Source organism: Solea senegalensis, linkage group LG5 (assembly GCF_019176455.1).
Source record: "Solea senegalensis isolate Sse05_10M linkage group LG5, IFAPA_SoseM_1, whole genome shotgun sequence".
In the NCBI taxonomy this organism is placed as follows: domain Eukaryota; kingdom Metazoa; phylum Chordata; class Actinopteri; order Pleuronectiformes; family Soleidae; genus Solea; species Solea senegalensis.
The window spans coordinates 13,612,853-13,640,488 of NC_058025.1; the positions used below are offsets into that span (position 1 = coordinate 13,612,853).

At 38.8% G+C, this 27,636-nt stretch overlaps 3 protein-coding genes across 5 annotated transcripts in view; 1 reads left to right on the top strand and 2 right to left on the bottom strand.

The window, feature by feature from the left end:
• Window positions 1-554, top strand: part of LOC122769145 (corticotropin-releasing factor-binding protein-like) — a 74,886-nt gene extending 74,332 nt beyond the window's left edge. For all 3 annotated transcript variants that reach the window (XM_044025458.1, XM_044025461.1, XM_044025460.1), the window contains one exon: window positions 10-554. In XM_044025458.1, the coding sequence (XP_043881393.1) occupies window positions 10-164 (155 nt within the window). In that variant the 3' untranslated portion in view covers window positions 165-554. The remainder of the gene's footprint in view (window positions 1-9) is intronic.
• A 9,387-nt stretch (window positions 555-9,941) lies between these two features.
• Window positions 9,942-14,287, bottom strand: LOC122769009 (creatine kinase U-type, mitochondrial). Its single transcript, XM_044025260.1, has 8 exons — window positions 14,070-14,287; window positions 13,880-13,975; window positions 13,570-13,791; window positions 13,345-13,430; window positions 12,829-12,952; window positions 12,463-12,597; window positions 12,233-12,358; window positions 9,942-10,394 (listed from the first exon to the last, which is right to left on the bottom strand). The coding sequence occupies exons 1-8, from the start codon at window positions 14,229-14,231 to the stop codon at window positions 10,278-10,280; spliced, it is 1,068 nt and encodes a 355-aa protein (XP_043881195.1). The 5' UTR covers window positions 14,232-14,287; the 3' UTR covers window positions 9,942-10,277.
• A 1,386-nt stretch (window positions 14,288-15,673) lies between these two features.
• Window positions 15,674-20,355, bottom strand: LOC122769183 (deoxyribose-phosphate aldolase-like). The gene is made up of 5 exons (XM_044025520.1): window positions 20,235-20,355; window positions 18,989-19,086; window positions 18,663-18,810; window positions 16,596-16,691; window positions 15,674-16,453 (listed from the first exon to the last, which is right to left on the bottom strand). The coding sequence occupies exons 1-5, from the start codon at window positions 20,263-20,265 to the stop codon at window positions 16,242-16,244; spliced, it is 585 nt and encodes a 194-aa protein (XP_043881455.1). The 5' UTR covers window positions 20,266-20,355; the 3' UTR covers window positions 15,674-16,241.
• Between the last annotated feature and the right edge of the window lie 7,281 nt (window positions 20,356-27,636).

Genomic DNA, 27,636 nt, shown 5'->3' on the forward strand with positions numbered 1-27,636 from the left:
ACCCTTTAGCCCAGATGAAGGTTGGCTGTGATAATTCAGTGGTGAGGCTGGTGTCCAGTGGGAACTATATCAATCGTGTCTCCTTTCAGTACCGACTACTGGGACGCAATGAACTCCCCAAGAATCGAGAGAACAGTCTGGAGAACTTCTGCTCTCTGGAATGAGAACACACACACACACACGCGCGTGCGCACAAACACAGAGACTCACACATGAACACAGCCCTCCACTTCTCTGTAAATAAACCAGTTAACTAATAGTAACTTTAAAAGTATTTTTTGTTTTGTTTTTGCCAGATATTTTATTTTGTGTCTCAACAATTTTAACTTTTAATATTTATTTAATGTATTATTTTTATTCATTTAATATTCACAGATGGATGATTGCTCTCTCGTTTGTCCTGACAAATCCCAGCGTCCATTACATCTCTTGGCGAGAGCAAGCGTCCCTCTGTTGTTCATAGTTTGTATCAGTTTCAGTTGCCTTTGGCAGGGTTTTCATCTCCGCTATCTCTTGGTTGACAATCCAAAAATAAATATGACTTGCATGATGAAGCACGTTTGTAAGGCTCTGCTTTTTGTCAGTGACTGTATTTTATCCCATTTTTATTGTAGAACATTGTGCTCCGCACTTTGATTTACGAGTATCTTACCTACACCGCAGAGGTGTTGATACTTTTTAAAGGGCACGACATGTACTTCATTTCAGTTCAACAGCTGGTACAGCTAACGACTGGGGACTTTTCACTTGTTATATTGGTACTGTGTGTAGAGGGAAGATAGAATTATATATTATTATAGAAAAGAAATAAGTTACTACATGTTCAACTACCAGTGAATTCACACTTATCTTAAAAGAGGTTTTATTCTGACATGTTAAGCCTATGGCGTGAGCCAATATATTGATCAAGGTTCTCACTTTATGTCCATATTTTGCTGTGAACTATAAATGATGAAGGGAACAAAAGTTGTAATTTGTTTTGCACTTTTACTAAATGAAAAACTGGGAGGATTTGCACCCCGATCCCCAAACTGTCCCCTTAAGTTTTCAACCACATCTCTGAAGCAGAAGACCTTTTGCCTTAGCATCTCATATTACTATATATATATAACAAAAATGACAGGTTTGTGTATTAAAAGGTCATAAATTTACATCGGCAAAAAGCCTTTTGGAACCTTAAAAGTCATCAGTAACATCCTGCAATCGTTTCCAATATCTACCGGATGCCAGTGTAATCGAGTAAAACGAGCTCGTTCTCCTCAGGGTCCGATATAAACCCTGGCAACTGAGTTCAGTCTTGTGTTGATTAATAGATTTTTTTTGGCTAGAACAAGTAAAAAAAAAAGGCTGTTGCAATAATCAGGTCATTGAGAAACAGGATGAAAAACCATCTCTGTAAGTAGTAGAGTAAGAAAAGATTGTGTTTGAGAAAGACTTGACCAGTTTTACTGAGATTATTTGTTTTATACGTCACTACATTTACCAGAGGTTTGCCAATAAATTAACCCTTTAACACCTGAGCCTCAAAATGTCCGTCTAGACTTTTTTGCTTATTTTAACCATACAGAAAATGTCCTGTGAGTAAATGCTTTCGCCCATTTTTCCAGAATAACTCAATATCTGGCAATTATTTACAATTTACTGCATGTTAAAAAAATGTTTTATTTAGAAAAAACATTGTAGTTGTAGTACACCAAATTGTGTGTGTTAAATTTGAAATTTGAACAGTATGAAACATATTTAAAATAAAATTTGTTTGAGTCTTTGTCTCAATGTCCAAAAACAGGCCACAAAATGGAAACCATGTCCAGGCGTTTTTTCCAAGTCACTCCTCTCTGGTGACAATGACGCTGTTTCGCTCACTTCCTACAACAGTACGAGTGAAATTACCGTAATAACCAAGTGTTGTATCACACAATATCACAAACCGTCGCGTTAGTACAGTAATGCAAAGTGCACTCTTGCAAACGTGTCGTCTGCGATACGCACAGTGTTAAAGGGTTAATAGCATTTATGATCCCGTCAAAAGGAACTTCAAGGATTCCTTAACTTTAAAACCTTAAGTCTAATGACTAATCTTAGTGTTACTTTGTGTTTTGTGCGACTAAACAAATGCACTTGCACAAAACGAATGGTAAACAATATTCCCATAGCAACACTGACGTGATAAGCGTGTTATCGTGCTAGTATTTGCATAATCTCAAAGTGCAGCCTCACTGAGCTGTAGCTGTGGACCGTCCATTTTTAGTGTTTGGTTTTGATGAACAGTTCTAATGCAATTAGAAAAGACACCATATATATATATATATATATATATATATATAAATCCTGCCATGCAATTTAACTGTAATGTATTCCACTGTATTAAAATACATCCTTTGCAATTAGGATTAAGCAATGACGCATCCTCTTGTTGTTTGTAATCCAATCTGTTCTATCGAGAAACTCTGTAAATAGCTTCAATAATGGATGATTCATCCATCCATCTTCTACCGCTTTATTCTCCACGCGAGGGTCGCGGGGGGCGCTGTGCCAATCTCAGCTGACATACAACCACCAACTCTCACACCTATGGTCAATTTAGAGTGTCCAATTTACCTAATCCCCATATTGCATGTTTTTGGAATGTGGGAGGAAGCTGGAAAACTCGGAGAAAACCCATGCACACACGGGGAGAACATGCAAACTAAATGCAGAGAGGCGCTTGTTCTGACAAGGTTGTGAAACTGGCTCTTCTTGCTGCAAATAATGGATTTTTTTCAATTAAAAGAGCTTTATCTACTTGCTTACGCATACTACAATGTTGTAAAATATTGCGGATGCAGATTTGCTTTAGACCCTTCTCCATCGCTGAGTGTTAGACCCTAATCTCTAACACACTGTACAATTGTGGGTCGTCATTCTGAATGAACGTGCAGCTCTTAATGGGATTATCCCACAAGCCTCAGTGCACTCATTCTCCTCAACATCCTCCCGACTTCTCCTTACATGGAATTAAACTCAAACCTGCTCAGCCGTGATGATTCAGTTAACCAGCGGATGTCTTTTTTCGCCTGATGCGTTGCAATTTTCAGTCTTTAGTCGAGAATGAAATGCACTTTGAACGCCATCAAAAGGGATAACGTGTGTATTTGTTGATAGCACTGGGCACAGCTGTCAGGAACAGTAACGTATCTATTATGCCCTGTGATGGTGGGCTGGGACTCAGTGTGTCACTTGTTGGGCTAAGAGGGGTCATAAGTCCTTACGGATGAAATGTGACGCTGTACTGAATGAGACAGGCTTGTGTTATTAATAACTTTACAGTAACATAAAGAGGAAATTATGTTTATTTAAGATCTTATTCACACTAGAATGGTTCGTGAATATGCCCCGCTAGAGAAAAATGTAAAGTTACTGCTGTTCTACTTCATTATTGTCTCCCCTTCTCACAAGAGCTGCTCCTCATCAGTTTGTCTTCGTTAACGTGACACACAGTTGAGCATGTTTCATACATACTGTATTCTTGCTTTGGACTGTGGCAAAGCAAGATGATCAGAGTCGGCAAAGGTTCGGAAAGAACAAGCTCAGACATTTAAAATCAAACAATTTACATTTTGAAAAGACGATACAATTGTACAAACACATGAATGGATCGTGTATTTAATCATTTAGGGACACTAAAGCCTCCAAAGTGTCACACTCTGGACCTTTAAAATGTAAATATTCTGTATAGCAAACAATAAAATGACCCCATACTTTTGAGTCCTGACCTGGGAACATGTACGCAAATCATGTGCTTTGTTAAGAACTGACTTATATTATGTAAAGAGGGTGTGTAGTGGATTATTTTTATTACTTGACCTATGATCCCTTCAGCCAGTCCCAGAGCACCAACACTTGAGATCTTTTCTAGTGGAACAGTAAGTATCAGGAAAGGTCAAAGTATCAATGGCACAGCGCTGTTGAATTGGTTGACTGACTTCTTCAAGAGAACAATAGGCCTCTCTGTTAAAGGAATACTTCACCGATTTGCATTTAGCTTTGCATTAGTAGAATAGGGGTAGTATTTTTGAAAAACTGTGCTTCCCAACCTCAGTCGAGAAATATCTTCTTTTCTTTGTTACGTGCCCACCAGTGACACAGTGGCAAAGATGGCGGACACTGTTTGCATTCTGGGAATGAGGTCCAGTCCCCCTACAAGTGGGTCTAAAAAGTGTGGAATTAGCGTTGAAGTTTCAAGACTTGGACCAAGTGTCACTGGTGGGAACATAACAAAGCTAAATGCAAATCGGTGAAGTATTCCTTTAAGAATGCCTCAAAATCAAAAGTCCCTGCTCGGGTTCCTGAATAGAAGTGTGATCCAAGACGAATGCTTGTGAATACTTGTTTCCAAAAGTGGAATATAATGTATCATTTATTTTTTGGTGTGTGAAGTGACTGGCGTCATTGTCTCCATATAAATCATTTATATCCAGTGATGTCATGAGGCCTTTCATGAAGCTTTGCATGTTCTCCTCGTGCGTGCGTGGGTTTCCTACGAGGTCCAAAAACATGCAGATGTGGGGATTAGGCAAATTGGACACTGTTAATTAATAAACTGTGTGAGTGTGAATAGTTGTTTGACTCTATGTGTCCACATGGTGGACTGGTGACCTGTCCAGAGTGTCCCCCGCCTTTATTGATTATTGAATTTAACATCAAATAAATAAACATAAACAATTTTGAGACAGGATTACAGATGAATGCATCGGTCCTTAAAAATAAGATTCCAGCCGTTTCCTTAGACACAAGATAGACATGTAGCTGTAACTCCTCAAAAAATAGTTCAGCGTACACCGCAGCAATTGGGGTCTGGGGAAAAATACAAGTGTTGGAGCTTCAGAAGCAGCCGGATCACTCAAGCGGTTTGATTTTTTTTTCCCACCAGCTTCAGTTCATGTCGGAATTTGGAAAAATTGGCAGCGAGCATTTTGATTGCGTAAGTGTTTTTGACTCGACTTCAGAGCAAGACAGATAGTCATTAGGTTTTTACACACACACATGTACATTCATTATGACAACAAACACGCACAAATCAATAAACACTTTTATGCTCTTTGGAGGGAAATAATAAACAATTTTTTACATTTCCACAATGGTACCACTCAGTTCATATAGTTCGTGATGCTACTGCAGTAATAAGGCGGAGTCAAATGTGATCAGCTGGATCACGGAACATAAGTCTGTGATTGTTTGTGAAAGATTGTTATCCTGATCTAAAGTGTAAAACATTTCTCACAGTCTTTCATTACAGCAGATGAATAGATTATCCAACAATGCATGTTTATTCAGTACTCAGTGTTATTATGCATTGATGACATAAAGCAATATTATCTGCAAAGATTATATAATGAATTTCAAAGGCACTGTAAGCTGTGGTGGACACAGAGTGGAGTGATTGTATCATGTTAAATGTTGTTAAATGTAAATGTTTTGGCCGTTTATTTATGCAAACCTCTTTACCTTTGGAGTGACTGGACAAAGGACTTTAAGTTTGCATGTACACAGGCACTGTGTCATAAAACACATAATCAGCTGGGTGTGTTCTTTATCTGCGCTTTCACAAAGGTGCTCCACAAAAACTTGGCACAAAAAAAAATGGGACATTACTTCATAAAAGCGTCCATTAATTATACAATTCAATACAAAACCTAGTAAATCAAACTTCTGGATGGCCTTGGCTTGTAAATATTACAATTACATTCCATTGCATAGTATTTTGTTGTCAAAGCCGTCAACTGTAAATCAATACATATATAAAATATAGGCATAAAAAATAAGGGGACTAATGTTGGTTTGCCAGTCTTATGTTTTCCTTTGCTGCCCTCTACTGTGAAAAATGTGAATCTGGTTGATTTTGCCGTCCCTGGTGAATGACAGCTTCTATTATTTGTGAACAAATAACCCCCAAAGTTTTCTACAGTCATTCATAAAAAAACAATATCATATAATCTCAGCCAGTCTGGAAATCCAGCGGCACAACAAAGTGGCACCCGAACAATAATTCACGTCAGGGAACTCTCTCCCTGGAACCTACCAATGCACCAAATCATCCACCTGCTTCTCAGACTGCATTTCCACTCAGTTTTAACCTTTTGTGTGGAGTTCGGATCTGTGGGATCCATTTTCAGTGTTTGCTATTTAATATTTTTTCAGCCTTAGCATCATTGGCTTTGGATCATTTGTCTGTGAAGATCAGAAAAAATAAAAATAACTGCAAAAATAAAAATAACACCACCCTTTAGCAAGCAAGCAGGAGAGAGTTTGAGAAAGTAAAGTCCCTGATCTACAGTAAGTGTTTATATCATTCAAAGTTAGCAGCAAAAACATGTGTATTCATAAATCTGGCCCAACAGAAGTAAAGAGCAAATACCCCTAAGGGTTAAATAACAATATATTAGATGTTTGGTCCAGATGGTGTTAACTGCTTCTTTTTCGGAAAATAAAAATGCCTCAAAAAAGTTAATAATGAAATGAATTTAGCACTTAAAAGTCATAAAAACGAATTTGTTGCTATGTTTGGCAATGCTTCCTCCTCCTCCTTCATACAGAAATCACCTTTGTGTTTTTCATATTTATGCTACATCATGCACAGACATAATGTTGATTTGCAATAATATGCAAATAAGTGTTCTGTTGCTACACATGTATGTACACATTTATGTCCTGTCCTCATTAAGCTTAATACCAGTCGTCTAGTTTATCAAAAAAGAAGCTTTGTCAACCCCTGTACTTTCTGTACTTTCTACATTTACAATTTCTCATCTGGTCTACGTGCTTCATGTACGAATAAGAGACTACATTATACGGTACATCACAATCTGGTGACTGAAGTTATACAGTCTCTCTCTTTATCCAGCAGAAATCTAACAAAGATCAGGTTATTCTATTCATCATCAGACACAGAAAAGGTCATCAGTGCTTTTTTTTTTCCTCCATGAGTTAAACACGGGGTAAAGTCCCTGGATTAAGTAACAGACAGCACGTGTAGTGCCTACAAACTGCTGTTCGAACAAGTTGCCCTTTTCTCTAAGAAATGGCGAGTAATCCCGCATTCGGTTTGGTAAATGAATGTGACGATTTCAGATTCAAGAGCAAAAACGACATTTCGAAATATGCAAAAAAATGAAGTCGTTAAGGTGTATTTTCATAGAAAGTCACGTTTATTCTCTAACGTACACATTATTCGGAAAATATACAGTCTTATTCATTTGTAGATGAGTCTAAAATAGTTTACAGTGCAAAAATTGTATTTTTGTTTTTCAGCGGTCCATCAAGCGTGTAGGCGATCTTCCCATGATGCAACAGACTTAGACAGTTAATCATCAATTAAAAAGTGTATTAATGGCTATGGGCACCAGAAGAAGAGGGACAAAGACTCCAGTGTGTTTCGCTCCATTACACAGGTCTTCAGAACAACATCTGATGCCAACGGTATAAACATTATTGCACATATCACTCCTCATACAGTGTTTACTGATCAAATTTTGGGCAACTGTAAAAGAAAAAAGACAAAGTTCCTTTTTAATTTCAAGTAAAGTGACTCAACTGTAATTTAGACTGTGTTGTGTGATGTGACCTAATTAAGAAATCATTAGATGGAAAAGTACCTATTGTGGTGGCGCAGCGGTCATAATGATAAGGACAGGTCCATACTTCATGACAGGTGCCAGGGTTGCTTTCCCAGCAGTTGTAACACTTTAACCCATCCACTAAAGCAGAAACCACAATGTTTAGTGAAGCTAAATTCCGCATTTAATATTTATACAGATTCTTTATTTGTATTTTTTTTTTAACTGTGCTTACCTGCTGACAGCAACATACAGATGAGAGCCAAAGTTCCACACAGCCTCATTTTTGCGCCTCAGACCAAACAAGTAGGAGCACAGACCAGGACAAAATGAACTTCATCCACTTCCGTTTGTATTTTATAGCCTCAAAAAGCTCACCACACTGACTAATTATGATTGGACAGTGTCAGATTAGGGAGTGTCCAGGTAAGGTGCATATGGTTGATAATATGTAACTCTTGATTGTTCTGTAAAATGGATTGTTCTGTAAATTCCCGTCAGGTTTGCCTAACTCGAGAGCTTGCTATTTGTCCTCATATTTACTCAACACTAGACTGAGAGTGAAGCTGTCACACCTCAAGATGTCAATGTGTAATACGTGTTTTTCAAACCATCTGTACTCAGTGGCTACTGCTTAAGGTGCACAAGTTCAACTGCTCGTTGAAGCCGATATCTAACAAATCACATTGCAGTTTGGCATGTAGACATTGTCCTGGAGGAGTGGTGGTTAGCACTGTTGCCTCACAGCAAGAAGGTGCTGGGTTTGATTCCTGGTCTGGGACATTTTCTGTGTGGTGTTTCCATGTTCTCCAACCTTGTGAGACACATTCGGTCAGGTTGGTCCCTTTTGCCATGGACCTGGTAATTTCGGTTTGTATTATGACAACAAAGATCCTTTCCTTCCTTCAAGAGGATCAGCTGAATTTCAAATTGAGCATCACAGAGGGGGAGGTAATGTGATTTCAATGACTTTGAACGTGGTGTTGTTGTTGCCAGTCGGTGCCAGATGGGCTGGACTGAGTATTTCACAAACTGCTAATCTACAGAGAATTTCACACACAACCATCTCTAGGGTTTACAGAGAATGGTCCTAAAAGGAGAAAATATCCAGTGAGCGGCAGTAATCGGGGAGAAAATGTCTTGTCGATTACAGAGGTCAGAGGAAAATTACCAGATTGGTTTTGAAATAATGGAAAGACAACAGTGACTCAAAAAACATCTCTGAACACACAATATGTTGGACCTTGAATCAGATGGGTTACAGCAGCAGACTGCAGCCACTTTATTAGGTAGTATGTGTACCTAAAGAGATGTGTTCTGTATATCACAACTCAATAAATTCCCTTTTGTGGTTTAATACTGATGGTATATTTATAGTGATAGTGAAAGTTATAGTGAAAATCCCAGCCATTGGTTCTGTGTGTCCACTGTCCTCTCTCAGAGAAAATGTCCTTCCAAAGAAATCTTAGTGTCATTCAGATGTGCCTTAATAAGCACACACGATCATATGCATACAGTTTTGGAGCTCTTTGGTTAAGATCTCTAATAGCGTTAATAGATCTTTTGTCAGTAATCTGATGCCAGAAAGAGAAAAGTGACTCTGTGAGCAACCAACAATTACAATGCAAACATCCCATAGAATTTATGTTATGTATTTGTCGATTGTTTTATATTTTCTTCTTTTTCAGGTCCAAAAACATAACAAACCTATTTTTTGTGAGGACATTTAAAGAGACTTTTTCAGTGTGAAGAACTGGTTTTAGGATTAGGGTTAGAATTGGGTTTAGGTTAAGATTAGGGTAAGGGGCTAGGGGAGGCATTATATCTACGATGTGACCTCACTACGATATAAAAATAAGTTTGTGTTTGTGTACTCATATCTCTTTAGGCTTACATTGGAATTGTGGTTAGATTAAGGTTAGGGTTAGTCAGGTCATTGGTAAAGGGTTAGGTATAATGCTGTGTTATGTTATCCAAATCAATGGAAATCAGTGCTGTGTCTGGAGAATAATAACTGCGCAAATGTGTCTGCATGTGTGTGTGTATATCTATGCTTTCTTTTGTACCTTGACATGGCTGTTTTATAATCTTGTTTTGTACTTATTTCCTGGTTGCACAGTTTAATGATTGTTGCGACTCACTCATCTGATTTTTTTATGATTTCCATTGGTCAGACTCCTTTGAAAGGATCACAAGATTCTGACGGGCGTCAGTGGCTAATGATGCAGCAACGGAAAAAAATGTGAACATTTTTTGGTGTGGTTTTAAGGAAATGCTGGGTTTTATAAGATCACATATCCAAACGAGATAAACAATTTAAGAAAGGAGCTCACAGATATGACTCACAACAAAGGTCATAATTGTATATTGTGCTTCTAAAAGTAGATACAAGCCAAGAAGTTGATACACAGGAAAACTATTTACATACAGGGACCTAAGATTTTACTTCATTACCACTGCTGGCAAGTATAGTTTTAATTTTCTGCACAAAAATTTAAAAAACTTGCCAATAAAGAATTACAAAGAATTTATACGTCATATACAGTATATATATGTGTTATGAATAAAATGTCCAAGTTAATCAATTTAGGGCTATACATTCCAGAATATCTTGTAAGACCAACAGTTAAGTGACAAGCGGTTAGAGGGAGTTCTCTATTCCAGGATTCCAGACAGAGGTGATGTTTATTTCCTGAACTGGGAGATGGGAGATGGGATCTTGATTTCCTGCCCTCTTTCCAACCTCTTCTCACATTCAATCAGGTAGTTCACCCCATCAACCAATACCTGTACCAGCTCCACCTGTGAAAACAGGGAATCACACAGTCAGTTTCTGTTACAGGTAATATACCTGCAAATTAATGTACTATGATCCTGATAATGATCTAACACAATGTGTCGTCACTAAGGCTCAGGATTTTATTACAGTGCCTGTTGGCGGTGCATTTATTATTATTGCCTGGGTTTATTTGAGTGTCTGTTTAGCAAGGCAGAGCAAGGGAGAGATCCAGAACATAGATCCACGTTTCTTCTTATTATTATTCCTCTTCCACTAAAATTTGAGAAAAACCCACATATCCTATATCAAAACGTGCAGTTAGACAGGAAATGGTGTCCTATGTATATGTGTTAGTAACCATGGTGACAAAAAAACGTCTGGAGCTTCACAGTGTTTAACATAGAGATGTGGTTTTTACACATTCACTGTTTAAATATGTTTTTCTTTTGGGACCATTTCTGACATACAATGGGTGTGTACACTCTCGCTGAGGTCCATGAAAAATAATCTCTGAACAAACTCTTTTCCTGCCAACAATTTCCAACCTACGCAGACGTTGCTATGGTTGTTGTCTCACCCTGTGTGTTGTTTTCATTGTCATATGGGTTTTCTTAAAGAGTGCAGAGAAACTCCTCATATAAAAGTACACTTTGGACTCTAGATTTCTTTCTTTTGTCTCTACCTCATCTCCATCTTGTCCTTTCTCTCCCCCCATTTTCTGTCCCCCGCCTCTCCCCTGTCCCCCCTTTTTCCTTTCACCACAACCGGTCGAGGCCAATGACTGCACATCTTTGACTCTGGTTCTGTCAGAGATGTCTTCCTGTTAAAAGGGAGGTTTTATCTCTCCACTGACGCCTAGTGTTTTCTCATTGTGTGACATATTGGGTTATGATTTGGCGCTATACAAATAAAATTGAATTGAATTGAATTGAATAGATTTAGAATTTACAAATTGAAATGAAAGCCTCCTTGCACTCACAAACCAATAATTTAATTTGGAGCACTTGCAACCAGCTTCAAGTGTCAGTCTCTCACTCTACACCTACACTCCTGTTAGGTAGTGTCACTAATGCAACTCTGAGCTTGTTTGCCAGCCACAGCTAGGGCCCTAGTTTTAAAGGTAGATCCACAAAAAAAATACTACTTTAAGTTTAAATGTTATTGGAACAGCTGATTTCAGTTCAGTCTCTCTCATTAAAAAAGTGGGTCTTGCCAAGGATTTATTGCATAATGCTGTTACACATGTGGCAAAAGTTCATTTGAGCATCACAAGCCAAACCACTCTGTACAATCAGTCAAAAAATAAGAAGAGGAAAGGAAAACTAACTCTGCATTTTGATTTGTTGAACTTTGAAGTTAGGTTAAGTGACGGAACATGAACTTGCACTCTTTCAAACACAGAGCACCTTAAAATCACTGAGGTAAATCCTCTGAGGTTTCTGCTGCTTGTTTTCTACTGGAATACTTAATGTCCATGATCAGCCAACACCAGCTGGCATCTAATTGGCTATAAGTACCTTATAAATGCTTAGAAGAGCTCATCCAAGAGGCAGTGGTAAGTTCAACTGTAACACAAGTTACACGTTTGTGGAAGAATCTCAGCTTTACTGTAACAAGCTATGACCTTTTATAGCATTTGATTGATTGCTCGTGTTTGTGCACAGCCTGTGTGGAGGTGACACATGAAAGGCTCAGCTCAGGAAACTAACTGGCACGGCCCTGCCCAGACAGAAGATTAAAAAGCAGCAGGGGACACAGTTATTCACAATCCAAGTCAAGGTAAGTCCGTTCTCCTCTGTGACTTCCTACGGCTTAATTAAATTCTTACTTAAGGCTGCTGGCTTCCTTTTCAAGCACTTACCTCTGACCTTCCCAGTCGGTCAAGGTTAGAGATATCAAAGGTATCTCCGGTCGCAGCTGTGTCAACACCTCCTGTGCCTCTCTTCTGTAGCCTCAGGTTATCCAGGATCTTTTTGAAGCGAGGATCCTAGGGCATAAATATCACAAGTATTCAATTGTATTCACACATGATATCGGCAAAATGGCAGGGAACCTGTCTCCCTGTATGTGCTGTTGCATTCCCTGCATTACCTTGCTCATGAGGGGCAAGCGAATGTGCACACCAGCCCTAAGCCCAGTGCCGAGATTTGAGGGGCAGGTGAGGATGTAACCCAGCCGTTCATTCCACATAAACTCCCAACCTCTCTCCTGAATAAGATGCTCCACCTGGTAGAAAATATCAGTTTGAATCAGTATTGTGTTTGGCTTTTCGGATCACACTGGATGGATAACTGGATTCTGGATTGTGGATATGCTCCTGATTGGACAACTTTCCTTTATATTTGGTGAGTTCATCCTACTTTCTACTTTTTTATGGCCTGTTGTGTTTTGATACTGTCTTGTAGGCCATGTTTTTACCTACAGTTTTTACTGTACTTGAAAAAGAGACATGCATGCCTGTTTTAAACCTCTGCAGAACCTTTCAAACACCCTCTTCATGTTCCCGCCTTTCTCCATGGATATAATCCTTGTGTGATCCTCCTCATTGATCCAGATCAAGAAGTTCTTTTCATTGTTGTGCCTGCGAAAGGAAAGGAGATACAATCAAAGTTGGCATTTCATATTCATGCTTGTTGGTAGAATTATTTACAGCATAAGGAGAGGAGAAGATATTTCTAATCACATTGTGCAGGTCATGGGCTTCCAGTGTCAAGAGGGGTCATGGAGGCATAGATGCAGAGGTGGAGGTCAGAGCAACACTAGACCTGGAGTAGTAGTTCTAGGGCTAAAGGGAAAATATGAGAAAATATTCTGAATTTTAAGTGAGTGGACAGTTATAGACTGAAAATCAGGAGAATACATTTTAGTTTGGGTCTGTGGGAGCTACAAATGCAGGTACTTGGATTTAGGCCTAGAGTGAAAGCACCACATCTTTTTGCAGGGTCTCTAAGGAGGGACATGAGGAATATTTACCAGATGCCACGAGCATCAGGCCAATCTCTGGCCATTCCAGCTGCCGTAAGCAGCGGTGACACTGGTTTATCAAATAGGAAGTGCTCCTGATTGGCCAGTGAAGGAACAGGAGACGGAGGATGATGTCAGATGGCAAAGGTCATCAAATGGAAATACAGAAACTAATTGTTTCTCTGATCATGTGAATGAGCATGTGTATCAAAGTGTTCATGATTGTTCACCAACATTAATCAGCTGTTGCTGCTCCATGTCAGACATCTCGCCCAGGCTGTAGTAGCGACCGGCCAGGTCTCCCTTCAGGCCGGATAAAGCTGTCACAACCACACGCTCTACTTCACGGCGCTCAGAGCGCGAGCACGCAGGGGGAAGACTCAGCCCACGGATGCTACGGCCAGTACGGACCCGAGACGACAGCACATAATGCTCATCGAACATTCCTGAAGTGATCTGGAAAGGAGGAAGCATGAGTTCAGTGTTTGTAGGAGGGGGCACAGGGATTAATAAACTATGGAGTAAAGAGAAATGTGGGTATCACCTTGGAAGCATCCAGGTCAGTGGGGTGCTTCATTGTGCGAGGGTCATAGCCATTGTGTCTGTCCTTGATCACAGGGTCAAAAAGCTCAGCAAACACCTGAGTTAAAGATGGATAAATATATAAATGAACACTCACTTTAATGCATTATAGCGTTAAAAATGTACAACTTACTGTTAACATAAACTCCAACCTCATAGCTCTCCTCGTCACCAGCCACCATTCCTACAGTCTTGATGAAGGGGTGTCCAGGGTTGTCCACTCCAGTCTGGATGCACTGGTCCAGTGTCCAGTTGTTTGGAGTTGTCTTGTCCCTCAGTCTTGCATAAACAGATGGAGTCAAGGCTGCGGCCATGCAGTTGTTGTGTTTCCTCAGATCAGGGAAATCAGCACTGTAGGAAGTGATCAGCCACTAAATTAGTTTGGACAAACACATTCCGTTTGAAGTAAGAACATACTCTGCATTTTAATAATTAGTGCCTGCTGCTGCAAGGCATACGAGTGAGAACCTAGAACACCTGGGACTGAACCCAGCACATTCCTGTAGCAATAGCATAGCTAAGACCTACTAACCACTACACCACCATGCCACTCAGATCTTACAGTAAAATGTAAGATTTGACAGAAATGTCATAGTTTAGTATGTCGTTCAAAATGTCACCAAAATGTCATAGTTTAGAATGTAGTCGAAAATTTGACAGAAATGTCAGTTTAATATGTCGTTCAAAAAGTCACCAAAATGTCATAGTTTAGTATGTTGAAAATAATCGTTAGTTGCCCCAATAATATAATTCCTGTGTAAATTATATATGGTTTTTAAGGAGATGAAAATGGACTGATAGATAATGTTCCACTGTTTCTGCCTCAGGAGACCAGCAAATGCATCACACCGTCTTGAACTTTCCATGTGTTTTTTTTGTATTGTTGGGAGGTTTGGAACAGAACCCCCATGATAATCGTCATGAAAAATACTGCAATTCATTCACTTTTTAAATAGTTTGAATGCTGAGCCTTACTATTGATCATAGATTCAATCCTTCTGGGCACAGCCGATACCAATCTTGCACAAATCCGTGAAGAGACGTTCTGCCATTCTTCACAAAATCATTCCCTTCAGCTTGTCTTTGCTGGAGGGGGTATCTTGCTTTCAGTTTAAAATACTTTAATTGTGTTCAATTGGATTCAAGTCGGGGGACATTTGTCATCATGCCATAATTTTCACTTTTTTCAATTTACAACAAGTGATTTTTGCAGCATTCGGGATTATTGTCATTTTAGAATATTATCCTCCTGTGACTCATCTAATAACTTTGACTCACACTCTCTTCATCATATTCGCTGTGGTAATCCTGGCCAGGCCTACACCAAAATATGCTGGTCACCATTTTGATGCAAATACATCCACTCTGACTGCGTCTGAACAAAGAATGTTCTGCTAGAGTTTATTTATCAGGCTCCTTTGCACGTGTGTTGGCTTAAGTTGCATCAGACTAAACATGCATATTACAGAGAGCATTTCCTGGGGGAAACCGCTGACAAAAGAGCAGCTCTCTCTGATTGGATGAGGAAGGATGTACCATTCATGCGCTCTCTACAAGAGCCTATTCTATTACACTCTTTTCCATACAACGACTTTTTCTGTTGCTGATGCCAGTTTTTAGAAATCAGGGCAGGCGCTGGCCAATACACATACAGTGTTGCACAATGCAGTGACTTGTTTAACTTCAGTAACTTGTTATTGAAAAACAATTTTGTTTTTACAATTATATACAGTATTTTCAATAAAGATTGAATGTATAAACTAAATATTAAATAAATGACAAAAGGATCATCAAAACACTAAAGAAAAGTTTAACTTTTGGTGTCTTAGGAACAATGACGGAGTTTCTGGAGAACAAAAACACATCATTTGTAATGATTTGGCCAATTAATAAATAATAATCAGCCAATGCTAATTATTCGTTACCTAACTAACTTAATTGGTGTTGAGCGGCCCGTGAAAGACTGTAATTATTTCATTTTATGGCTCTTTAAATAGTTTAATTGCAAAGCAGCGTTTTTTTTCCCCAGTGTTAATGTTACTTTCTCATTCTGTGTCTTTGTCATCAAGTCAAGTCCCTTTATTTGTATATGTAGCTACATTTGTTTGCCAGTTTTAAGACCGAAGCATGCAATAACAAACATCTAACAGAAAGCGCAGACATGACAAACATAATTAGGGAGAAAAAAAAAAAAATTAAAACCAAGTAAAAAAAGCGAGATAAAAGAGCTCCAGGCTCCCATGAGCCAGACTTAAAGTACATGATGGTAAATAAATAACTAACAGAGCCACTGGACCAGTACTGGAATAGAAATAAAATAAATATTATAAGAATAAAACTGTAAAAATCAAATAAATAGATAATGTGAAAATATTACTTCTTTTCTTTCTTATCATCATACCTTCCCACTGTCCCGTGAGGGCGAGTGTGCGGTTGATGACGATGTCGATTTCAGTGGCACCATCCGCCACCGCCATACGCACTTCCTGCAACCGTGTCTCTAATGGCGTCTGGCCAGCTGGGAAACCAGTGGCCACTGAGAGAGAAATGCAAAAATATATACGGTCAATGAATATCAGGTTTTTAACAATAATAAAAAAAGAAAACATACATATTTACATCACACACAAAAAAAGGGAAAACTTAAAAGGGACCTCAATGAGTTTCAAGTGACTCACCTGAGGCGACAGGCAGGCTGGAGTTGGCTGCTTTTAGTGACGCGACGGCGTCAGCCACACGAGACGGATACACACATACGGCTGCCGTGGTCACTCCTGACACAAAAACAACACACACACACACACGTATATACACACATAGCAGAGCAAAAGGAGAAACAGCATTATGAACTGGTCTCTGTCGCCCTCTCCAGGTTGAATCTTGTATGAACTGAACAGTTTACATCTACAGAATGATACTAACCTGACAAAGACAATTGGCTGAATATGACAAATAAGGAATCAATGGAATCACATTGTCCAGGCATGTTTCAGTCAGATATTAATATGAATGGAATGTTCCATTCATGTAAACATAATAATCTGAATTCAGAATGAGGTCATTAGTCAGATATACAAAACAACACAGACACAATCTTGTGCAAATATGTCCTGATCCGATCAAAATGTCTGGTCATGTGACTGCGATTGACCAGACAAGTCTGCGCAGTCTAAGACCAGACAGTCTTAGACTGCGAATAAGACTGTCACTGAATGTGTTCACTGAGAACTGCTGAGAACAATGTTACTGTCACTGATAGAAATGATGGACAAAATGCTGACAATGTATTGTGCAAAATTAAAATAATTTTTCAATTCATCAATTACGTCAATCAACAATACTTAAATGGCAATCATTTAAAAACAGGAGACAGACTATAAGTCAGAGGGAGCTTTCTCATATCTGCAAGACTGCAAGGGGACAAGCCGTCTTATGAACAGTTCAGGTGTTTTAAATGGATGAAAAGATCAATGGATGAATAACCAACTGGTATTTGATATCAGAAGATAGTCAAGGTTGTGATAACACGCATTCCTGACAGGCACTCCTACCACAAAAAGGACCTAAGATACTGCAGTCACATTTGTGCAGGAGGCAGCACGTCACAGAGCAGTAAGTTAAGCATTGACAGCATCAGGTGCTTTATTAGCAATGTGGATTATATTGTTGTTGGAGATAAGAGGGTTTTGGTTTTTTTTAACACTGCTTTTTCATTAGCAATTTTATTTGGTTGTACACTATTTATAGTCTAAAATGTCACAATAAAAAAAAATAGTACCTGAATTTCATACTATATGTGGGAAAATATTACACGGTACACTGTGAAATTACTGCAACAACTGAACAAAAGTTACAGCTATCGACATATAGATATAGAGTAAAACACTGACAAAGATACACTGGTAACAGCAGTGTTGTAATGTAACAAAGTACAAATACTTTGTTACTGTACTCAAATACAAAATTCACATATCTGAACTTTACTTTGTTACTTATATTTTTAGCAACTTTTACTCCACTACCATTCCTCTAACTATCATTGTTAGAAGAAGAGTTGGTAATGGTCTGATGAGCTGCTTTACACTATAGTTTTGTCATTCACCCATTCACACATCTTTCATACCCATTCACACGCTTCAACATGGGTTAAGCATCTTGCTCAAGGACACATATAGACTAGCAGAGCCAGGAATTTAAACCACAGCCTTCCAGCTGAAAGACAACTCGCCCTACCACTGAGCTACCATGGCTCAACCCTAATTCCTTACTTTTTTTTAATACTTTTACTTCTAAAACTACATTTATAAAGTACATTTTATGTCTGAAAATAACTTTTGACACTTTAGTAAAGTAAATATCATATACTTTAAGACTTAAGTAAGACTATAAAAAGTGACTTCAACTTCAACTTCTACGAAAGTCATTATCTGGTAAGATACCCTTTAAGGTACTTTATACAAGACTGGGCTTGATTGACCTTAACTGGTTCTGATGTGAACAGCACCACACAGAGTCCTGGGTTGGGTAACTGACAAGTAACCCACAAAAATATTGATAATATAAATTCAGGCATATGGGCATAAGAATGCGGACAGGCAGTACTTCAGTTATAAATGTAAGTAATCGTATGACATTAGTTTTAACATCTGAAAAAAAGATGACGTGAAAACTAGTCAGCCGTTTGTTTTCTTGAAGATAATTGCTAGTAATGTTTTGAATTCATACATTGCAGGTCAGAATCAGACCTTTGTCGTGCATATCCATCTTGCGGAGCAGGTCGATTCTGACTGGCTGAATGGCTTTCAGGCACAGTCGGTGCACGTTGGACGGTGTATCGTCTCCAGCCAGAGTTGTCAGGTCAATACATGTCACAGCCTTCAGCAGCCAGGCGGCCTGCAGGACGAACACATGGCAAATAATGAGCAGCCAACATGAAGCAAGTGTTTTAGTTAGACTGCATCTTTCGAGTAAATTCTAATTGGACACTGGTGTGAACACACATACAGGTAGAGATGTCAATATAGAGTAAAAAGCAACCGTGAAAGGGTTATGGTTAGGGTTAGAGCTGTACCTGCCACTGTTTCTTCAGGAGTTTCTGTCCTTGGATCTGCTGTGCTCTCTTCAGAACAGCCTGTGTGTTCACTTTCACTTTGGAGATTCTCTCCAGGTCTGCAGCCAAGGAGCGCGACATGAAAGAAAAGAAAATAACTTGTTCTCTGGCAAAAAAAAAAAAAAATGCTGGTAGTGCATGTTCACAAATAGGGCTACAGCTTCTCAATTAATCTCAATTCATTGAATAGAAAAAAAATGTTGATGGTTGTTTCCCAAACCTCAACAAGAAAAATATTTGCATAGTAGATAAAACAGTCACACTAGAAGAATACAAATGCAACCATAGTGATTTGCCAAGTGCTTTGTTTAGAATATTTGCCCATCAAAGGTGTTGTGCAATATTATTTATTTAATTTCATTATTTAATATATTTATTGAGGTTAAGCTATATCGATGCTGAATTTCATGGGACGAAGGAGAAAAAAACATGGCCAACATATAGGCTGTACAAATCATACATCAGCTGTGGTACCTCAGTTTAAACAAAACTCACATTGGATGACCTCTAGTGTTAATTTTATGCTAAATATGTATATAAAAGCATCACTTGGGCCCAGAATTGACCATTACATATTTAACATAAAAAAATAGCAACTGAAGTGAGTGAAACGGTGAGGAAAACACATCAGACTGATGCTGGATGAGTATGGCTGCTGTTGCTAGTGACACAAGTATGCTGAGTCTATATGTCAGTGAACTATACTCAACCAATATTGAACTATGGAGCTGTAGAGTTCAACAGGTCAGCTGATCAGAGAGGGATGGTCTGTCATGAGTTTTCAATTACACCAACTGTGGTCACAATATATGATACAGTATCTGACAGCCTGTTGTCTGTATTTATGTGAATCTATCACTCCATAGATTGTGTTTCCAGGCTGTTAATTTAGCATATGTTGAGCCAATGTCGTATGAATATTACAGTGGTTTACACAGTTACATTCAGCACGTCACTGACCTATAAAGTGTTACTTATTAATAAGCAGTGGGGAGTCAAGACTGCACTGTAGCTTTCTCTTTTGTCTCTTATTTATTTTCAGTTAAAACGGTAAAAGGACATTTGAGGCAAGGTAAACATCAGCCAAGTGAAACGTTACATAATAACGCTGGAGTGAAAAGTTGCAGCAAAAAGAGTCGACCACACGTGTTAGCATGAAACTTAGCTTTAGCTCTGAAACACCGAGGACAGAAATAAGTGGACTCACCGAGTTTGGTCCCTGGGTTCCTGGCCGACATGTTGAAGGACAGACAGAAGTGTGTTTGAAGTTGTGCTGCATGTAATAAAACTAACGGCACGGAGTAGTCGCAGCCACCTCTGACAGAAACAACCTGTCGACACCACTTCCGGACTACAACACGGAAGTACCGCTGGTTTAGCGGAAAAGGAATCCCTCAGCAATAAAAGGTTCTTTTTTTTTCCACTTAACTTTATTAGCAGTACGTTTGTAAACTTTAAGTAAAGACATACGTTTGTGTGTGTATGTGTTTACTACAAACGTATGACTGTGAATTTAATTATTTACTACGCAAAAAGGGAAGGAGACAAAAGTGTATTACACAGTCACATAATTCAAATTTAATTCAAAACGAATTATTTGCAGCTAACTTAAAGGGGATTTCGAAGACATCTGGCACACAGACATGTCACATTGGCAAACATCACGAAGCTTGCCTTTCGTCAAGGAAATAAATGTTTTGCATTCTGAAAAGATAACTGTATTGCCATGCAGTGGAGTGATATGTATTAACTAAAAGTCACAACTGTCAATGATTTCTGGTAATTATGTTTCCTCTTTTTCCCATTGTCTGTTTTCTCTGGTTCTTTGCTGTCTTTTAGTGCCTTTCATTTCGCTTGTATGTTTAACGTGCCTTTGTTTCGTATACAGTTCAGTTACCTTCATGATCGTTATGAACACTGTGGAGGAAAGGAAATATGCATGATCTGTATTTATAGTTTTTAAAATGCACTTTTCTAGTCTCAATGACAACTCAAAGCAGCTTTACACTACAGTTTTTCCATTCACCCGTTCACACTCATATATACAGTGCATCTATGTGAACCACTTTTTCCATCACACATCTGTCATACTCATTCACACGCTCCCCACTCTACCACTGAGCCAATATCCCTGATATACATGGCTCATAACTCAACCACAAATAAACGGCTGGATTTTGGTGTAGTGGTATAGTTTCTTGTTATGTAAAAGAAAGGTTATTGCATTCAACACTGACCCGTAAGATATGGGACTACATTCATGCTACATTCTCACTCATGTTAAATAAAAGGCAACCCATATGGAAATAATTGGTTGGTCTGAAGAGTACATTTTCAGGCTCTTTTGAACTGCTGTGTTGGTGCATTTTAGTGAATGTGGAGCCAGAGCGTGCCAAACGTTTTTCATCCACACTAACATTAATTGTTTTTAAATGCCTCCATGGCCTGGCTCCAGATTGCATTTTAGACCTTTTAAACCCAGCCTTTTCTTAGTGGCCCAGCCAGTGGTCCCACCAGAAACACTGAGAAAAACACATTTTACTGTCCCTCAACGATTCCTACATAAATTCATGCAGTAGTACTGACCATTAATGCAGCACTCATGAAGCCCGAAAGAAAATAAACAACATCGCTTATGGCTGTGTAAGACACATCGGCGAGTATCTTGAGATCCTCGGGCACCAGCATTGTGTGAACTTCCTCTTCTTCTCTCTGCCATGACTTTGCGGTCACTCCCGATCAATATATATTAATCTGGGGGCGTTTATCTCACTATTTATGGTCAAGTAGAGTGGTTACCTGAAGCTCACAAAAGCAGTGGCTACAAATCAACCAAATACAGTTAAGTCAGAGGAGGTCAGCTGAGTCTCTAATGTGTCCTGAGGACAACCACATGTGTCCTCAAACTACTTCTGACTGTGGTTTCTGTGAGGATGGATTCAAGTTGTGTATACTTAAGTGGATCATTAAGGCCAGATGTTAATACACGGTCTGAATTTTTACTAGAAAGTCTATTCCAATTTATCCATCTGCTTGGTTTCTTGCAACAGTTGTACGTATTAGGATTTCAATTGCACTTTTCTGTTTGCTTTATTAATGTGTTATTTTACTGAATGTTGGGTTTTATACTGTATTTTTCTCAGTGTCTATATCCTTCTATTGTTTTGAAATGAGATTAGTTATTATGATTGTATTTTATTCTAATTTGTGCTCATGAGGTACAGGAATCTGTGGAGAAATAATAATGAAATTCTTGATGTACAGACAGACTCTTTCCTTGCAAGGATTCAGTTAGCCTGGACTTCAGCACAGTCTCACATGCTTGAGCAATTGTCACATACCAGACGTATATGCAGAGGCACATATTGGATCTTGTGGCTGGGAGAGGCCGGGCCTGAGCCAAATCCTGCCCAGTTACCATGGAGCTGCTGCAAAATATTATGGAGACATATGTTACAGGGGTACGTGTTGTTATATAGTCTGTCGTGGTTTCGTTCACTTTGAGTTCTTTTCAGCCTCGTCTGGAGATGGAGAAAAACAGAGTCGATTTGAATGTAAACACATTGTTTGTAGAGAACATGTTGATTCTTAACTGAGCATGGTTACTTTACTTTACTTTTACCTTTTATATACACTCATCAGCCACTTTTTTAGGTACACCTGTCTAGCTGCATGTTAATGAAAATATCTAATCCAGCAACTCTGCACGTATGCATGTAGACATAATCAAGGCGAGTTTAAAGTGAGCATGAGAATGAGGAAGGAAGGGGATTTAAGTGACGATGATTTTTTTTTCAGAAACTGCTGATCTACTGGCACGTTCTCGCACAACCATCTCGAGAGTTCTCTGGGAGAAAATGCCTTGTTGAGTCCAGAGAAAGAAGGCAACTGGTCTTCTGTTCTTGACAATGTCTCGCCTCTCATCCAAAAGGCTGCTTCAGTCCTGATTTTGGCCAAAAATTCAATTGAGTGTTGCACACTTCACTTTTCCTCCACGAGATGTCAGTGCAGTGCTGGGTTTAGAAGACCACTGTACCTTCAAACGCTACTCTTGATAGAGTTCTGTTTTTTCTTTTTTTTATCTTGAGACTCAAAAATGATATTTATGCAAACTCATGCACACACACTTATAAACTAACATTTAAATAATGTGTAGCTGATTTGTGTGTATTTGAGACTCAGTCAAACCTTCAAAATCTATCACGAGACGATATGGATATACTTCAGTAGCTTTGATGTTGTGGCTGATGAATGTATATATGAACTGTGTAACTAAACATTGTTTAAAAAAAAATTACAGATCAAACACACATTTCAAATATAATACGTTATAAGTTACATATACAAATATCTTGGGCTGAATTTGAGGGACAGTCTGCTCACAACAATGTTTCTAGCCATAAAAACATTCATCTTGTGTTCGGTCTGTTAATTACCTCCAACAGTTACAGTATATTTTCATATATGAGTCCGTCCGTCTGTCTGTCTGTCTGTCTGTCTGTCTGCCGCAGGTTTTCTCCAAACCCACTGAACGATTTGCAATGAGATGTTGTGGAGAGGTGGGGGATGACCCAAGAAGGAAGCCATAAAGTTTGAAAACTGTTTGGGTACAACTACAAGCACTTCCTGCACTCACATATTTTAAGGTGCACCTTGGATGAGATACATATGGATACAAATTTAGGGAAAACAAGACATTATCTTCTTCATATATGACAATGCACCAAATAAATGGAACAAATTCCACGTTATATTGCAACTTGGCAGAATTGGATCCTGTTGCTTTATATTTCAGCATCTGCCACATTCTGCTTATTTAAGACATTATTGCCATTTTATTACTTCAAATGTGAGATTCTTGTCTGTTTTGTAGACTAAATTGTAAATTGTGTCGTCTGCTCTGTAGTAATTGATTTATTATAAATGTATTGTAATTACTTATTACTCATTGAAAGCATTTTACAAATGCATTTGTTGTTGCTATGCTCATTATGCTTTTTTCAAACTGCATTTTTTTATTTAAGAAATTTCTTGGGCATCATTGATTTTAAATCAGACAATTCAAGTATCATTGTGTGCGTACTACACCAGCTGCAGAGTTATACACAGCATCCATCCATCCATCTTCTACCACTTTATCCTCTCCATGAGGGTCATGGGGGGGCTGCTGGTGCCAATCCCAGCTGACACAGGGCGGAAGGCGGTGTACACCTTGGACAGGTCACCAGTCCATCACAAAGGCCACATATAGGGACAAACAACCACTCACACTCACACCTACGGTCAATTTAGCAGCAACAGCAAATATAGGACCGATAATTCACAGAATACGAACTACAGAATAAAATAAATATGGCACCTGTTATAAAACACAACAAAATTGTCAAATGAAAATACATCAAAAATGTGAAATAATAAATGAATTGACCATTTCATTGCATTTTTATCATACTTTCTTCTCAAAAATGTGACAAATACCACACTTTAAGCACTTTCGAGTTTAGTATATGTAGCATAGTTTCACTGTAATCTTTTAAAAACAATTTTTTTGTAAAACTACACAGCTCTGATAGTGAAGCACTTCACTCTTGTGTTTCAGGGGAACTGATGATTCTGAGAGAAAAAAAAAACTGGATGACTTATGAGCTGTGACGCCTTGTATGGAATAGTAAATACCTCCCGGTCCCGTGTGTTTGGTCGTGACACTCTTGAGGTGGAAATTCCCCCAAACCAGATTCAGGTTACCGCGGAAGTTTTTTTGTTTTGTTTTGTTTCTCCGCCACCATTGTACATCTCGGTCTCCATATAGGAAAATAACAATGTCATTTTCTGTGACTCCATAAGACACTTTGCAGATGCATCTCTGAATAGCTTTGATTGTCACAGAAATGTTGCACATGCTGAGACGCCACTCAGAAGTGGTTTTAAGTGGCAAGTGTGCGCGGATGGGTTGCACAGCCTTTTCCGAGCCTGTGCTTCATTAAACTGAGGTCGCGTTTCAAAAGGCGAGGAGGGTGTCCACTCTAAGAAGTGAAGCGAGGGGGGGGGGGTGAAAGTGAGGCCCAGATGAATCATAGAAGAGGAGAAGGAAATTGTTCTTCGATTACTGGGTTGTGGCGAGAATGACAGGGCTGTGAGTCAGTGGAAGACGGAAGTAAGTGGAAGTGAGTCAGTGGGCGCCTGGTCTTGAAGTGATCTGATGCTGGTTTAAGGGTCCGGATCAAGAGAAATATTTCTCATTCCTTTCCACCCCACAAATGTACCTTTGACTGCTCTCTGTGAATGTGTTGACTGTCCTTTGACTGGCAAACAAAAGAGGCATGCGATAAATGGTGGGTTTCCACAATTCTCTTTTGATATATTTTGGATTTCCCGCCAAAATAAGATGAACGTAAACACAGAAAAACCAAAGCAAAAGTCTTGACACGTTGCATAAACATTTTTACTCGTAAGAAAGGAGAATATGTTGATGTAATTAAAAACCAAGTGCAATGGAAACAGATTAAGTGAATGAAGGATGACGCTTATAAACCATGTGAGTGAAACCTCATTCCAGCTTCTGCGATTCACTGCACTGGACAAATGGGAGAAATGACAGAGGAATGTGGAGCCTGATGGCAAACATTCCTCCACTTAGTGCAAGAAGCAAATATTACTACAATAACAGATGAAATCAAGAGCTACTGGCATTCTTTATCTACATTATTAACCTTCTTTCAGTCTAATCTGACCCATTTTATCACTTTCCCTTCTTTCCTTTTATTGTCTCAAGTATTTGAGCAAATACAATCGTTGGTCACCACTTTCATACATTGTTTTCGTGACCCCCCCATAGGGAATAAATGGGTAAGGCTATATTATGTTAATCGAACAGATAAAACAACATTCCCATACGTTCATACACTCACCCACACATCCACTCCCACATGAACCATACTCTAGCTTATTGTTTCCCAAACTTGCTCAATGGGGACCCACTTTTTAAAGATGCTAAATATCATTCATGACCCAAACCTAATTAGTAATTGAGTCATTTCTGAGACATGTTTATGATGATTTAATTAAAACTTAATTTTATGTATGTTTTTTTTGAAACGTATACATGTAAATCTTCACTAAAAGGCTGGGCAAGTTTGTTGGGGGACCCGAATAAAAATGTCAAACATTGTTATTCCTACATACATACAACTTCACTACTACAAACCCTCCCCAAATCTCCCTTTAATCCAGACACATTAGTTAAATTCATTTATACATTAAAAAGAACATAAACTCTCAAACACCTGTGTTATGGATGCCATACATTTTATTGTGCTGAATAAAACACAGTGGATATCTATAAAGACTTTGTTTAGCAAGCAAGCAAAAAAAAAAAATTGCAGTGAACACAAAGAGAGGAATATTAGGTGGATAGAGAAAAGTTAAAAGATAAAAGATAAAAGTTAGACACTGTAGACAAGGTACGATGATACACGAGGAGAGAGGCAGAGCAAGAGCTGGGTAATCTCTCCACTTAACCCCACAGCTACTACAACTACATTACATTGCATAAAGAAAGAAAGTAAGAAAATGCCTTTTCAAAGTGTAAATGTCCAGTCTTACCTTATGGTGACTGAGAGGCAGAGAAAAAAATAAACATTCTTAAAAAATGTATCCCCCACAAAAATAAACTATATATATATAAAATTTTAAGATGTTCTCCCTAAGCTCTCAGACACCTGAATTTTTTAAACAGTATTTCATTTTTTGAAGTTGAGGTATAAGTATAGGCCTTTCTGGAGGTAGTAGTGTGCATTTGATTGTACTAGAACATGATATCATGAAGAGAAAACCCACTTCATTAAGACTGAATGCTCATCAACAGTGGCTTCTATGGTCAACCTGCCCAGCTCTAGGGTTAATGACCCCTCCAGAGAACATTGGCTGTTCACATCTCGGAAGGACAAAAAAACCTGGAGCTTGTTGAGCCAAGTGGGCACCATTTAAACCTGGTATTATTGTGTGACCTGTATCTGGATATACTACCTGGCATGGATTGGATTGTGTTGTGATTGCAGTCAATTTCCTGGTGCATTAAAGAGGAGCTACACCCTGTTCACAAAGGATCACAGACATCCTTGTTGGTGTATGTTAATTCTCTAACAAAAGAACACAAAGAAGGCCCCTCACAGTGATACACAATGTTACTCACTGGTTTTCAAACTTCTGTCTTAAAGCCTTCTATTTAGTATTTTATTCAGTGCCCCCTGAAGACACCACCTGCAACCTTGCACCCATTGACCAGTCATTTACACGCCCTGTTGGACGCTTACATGACTCCCTGACATGTCAGAAAGTTTAAGTCAGCCAACATCAGGCTTGCGCAAAGTTAAAAAAGAGACGTGACTGGATCCAAGACTTGAGTCTTGTTTTTTTCTGATAGGCTATGAGGTCATTTAAAGTCCAAGCTGCACTTACAAGCCAGGGTTATCACTTCAGATACTGTGATGCACTTCTGTGCAGTATATGTTGTATTCAAACGGGCTTTTAAGGTTCGAGGTTGAACTTTCACCCCCAAGTTCGAAAGTCTACAGTCTATGAATAAAATGCATGTTCTGTGTATAGAGTGA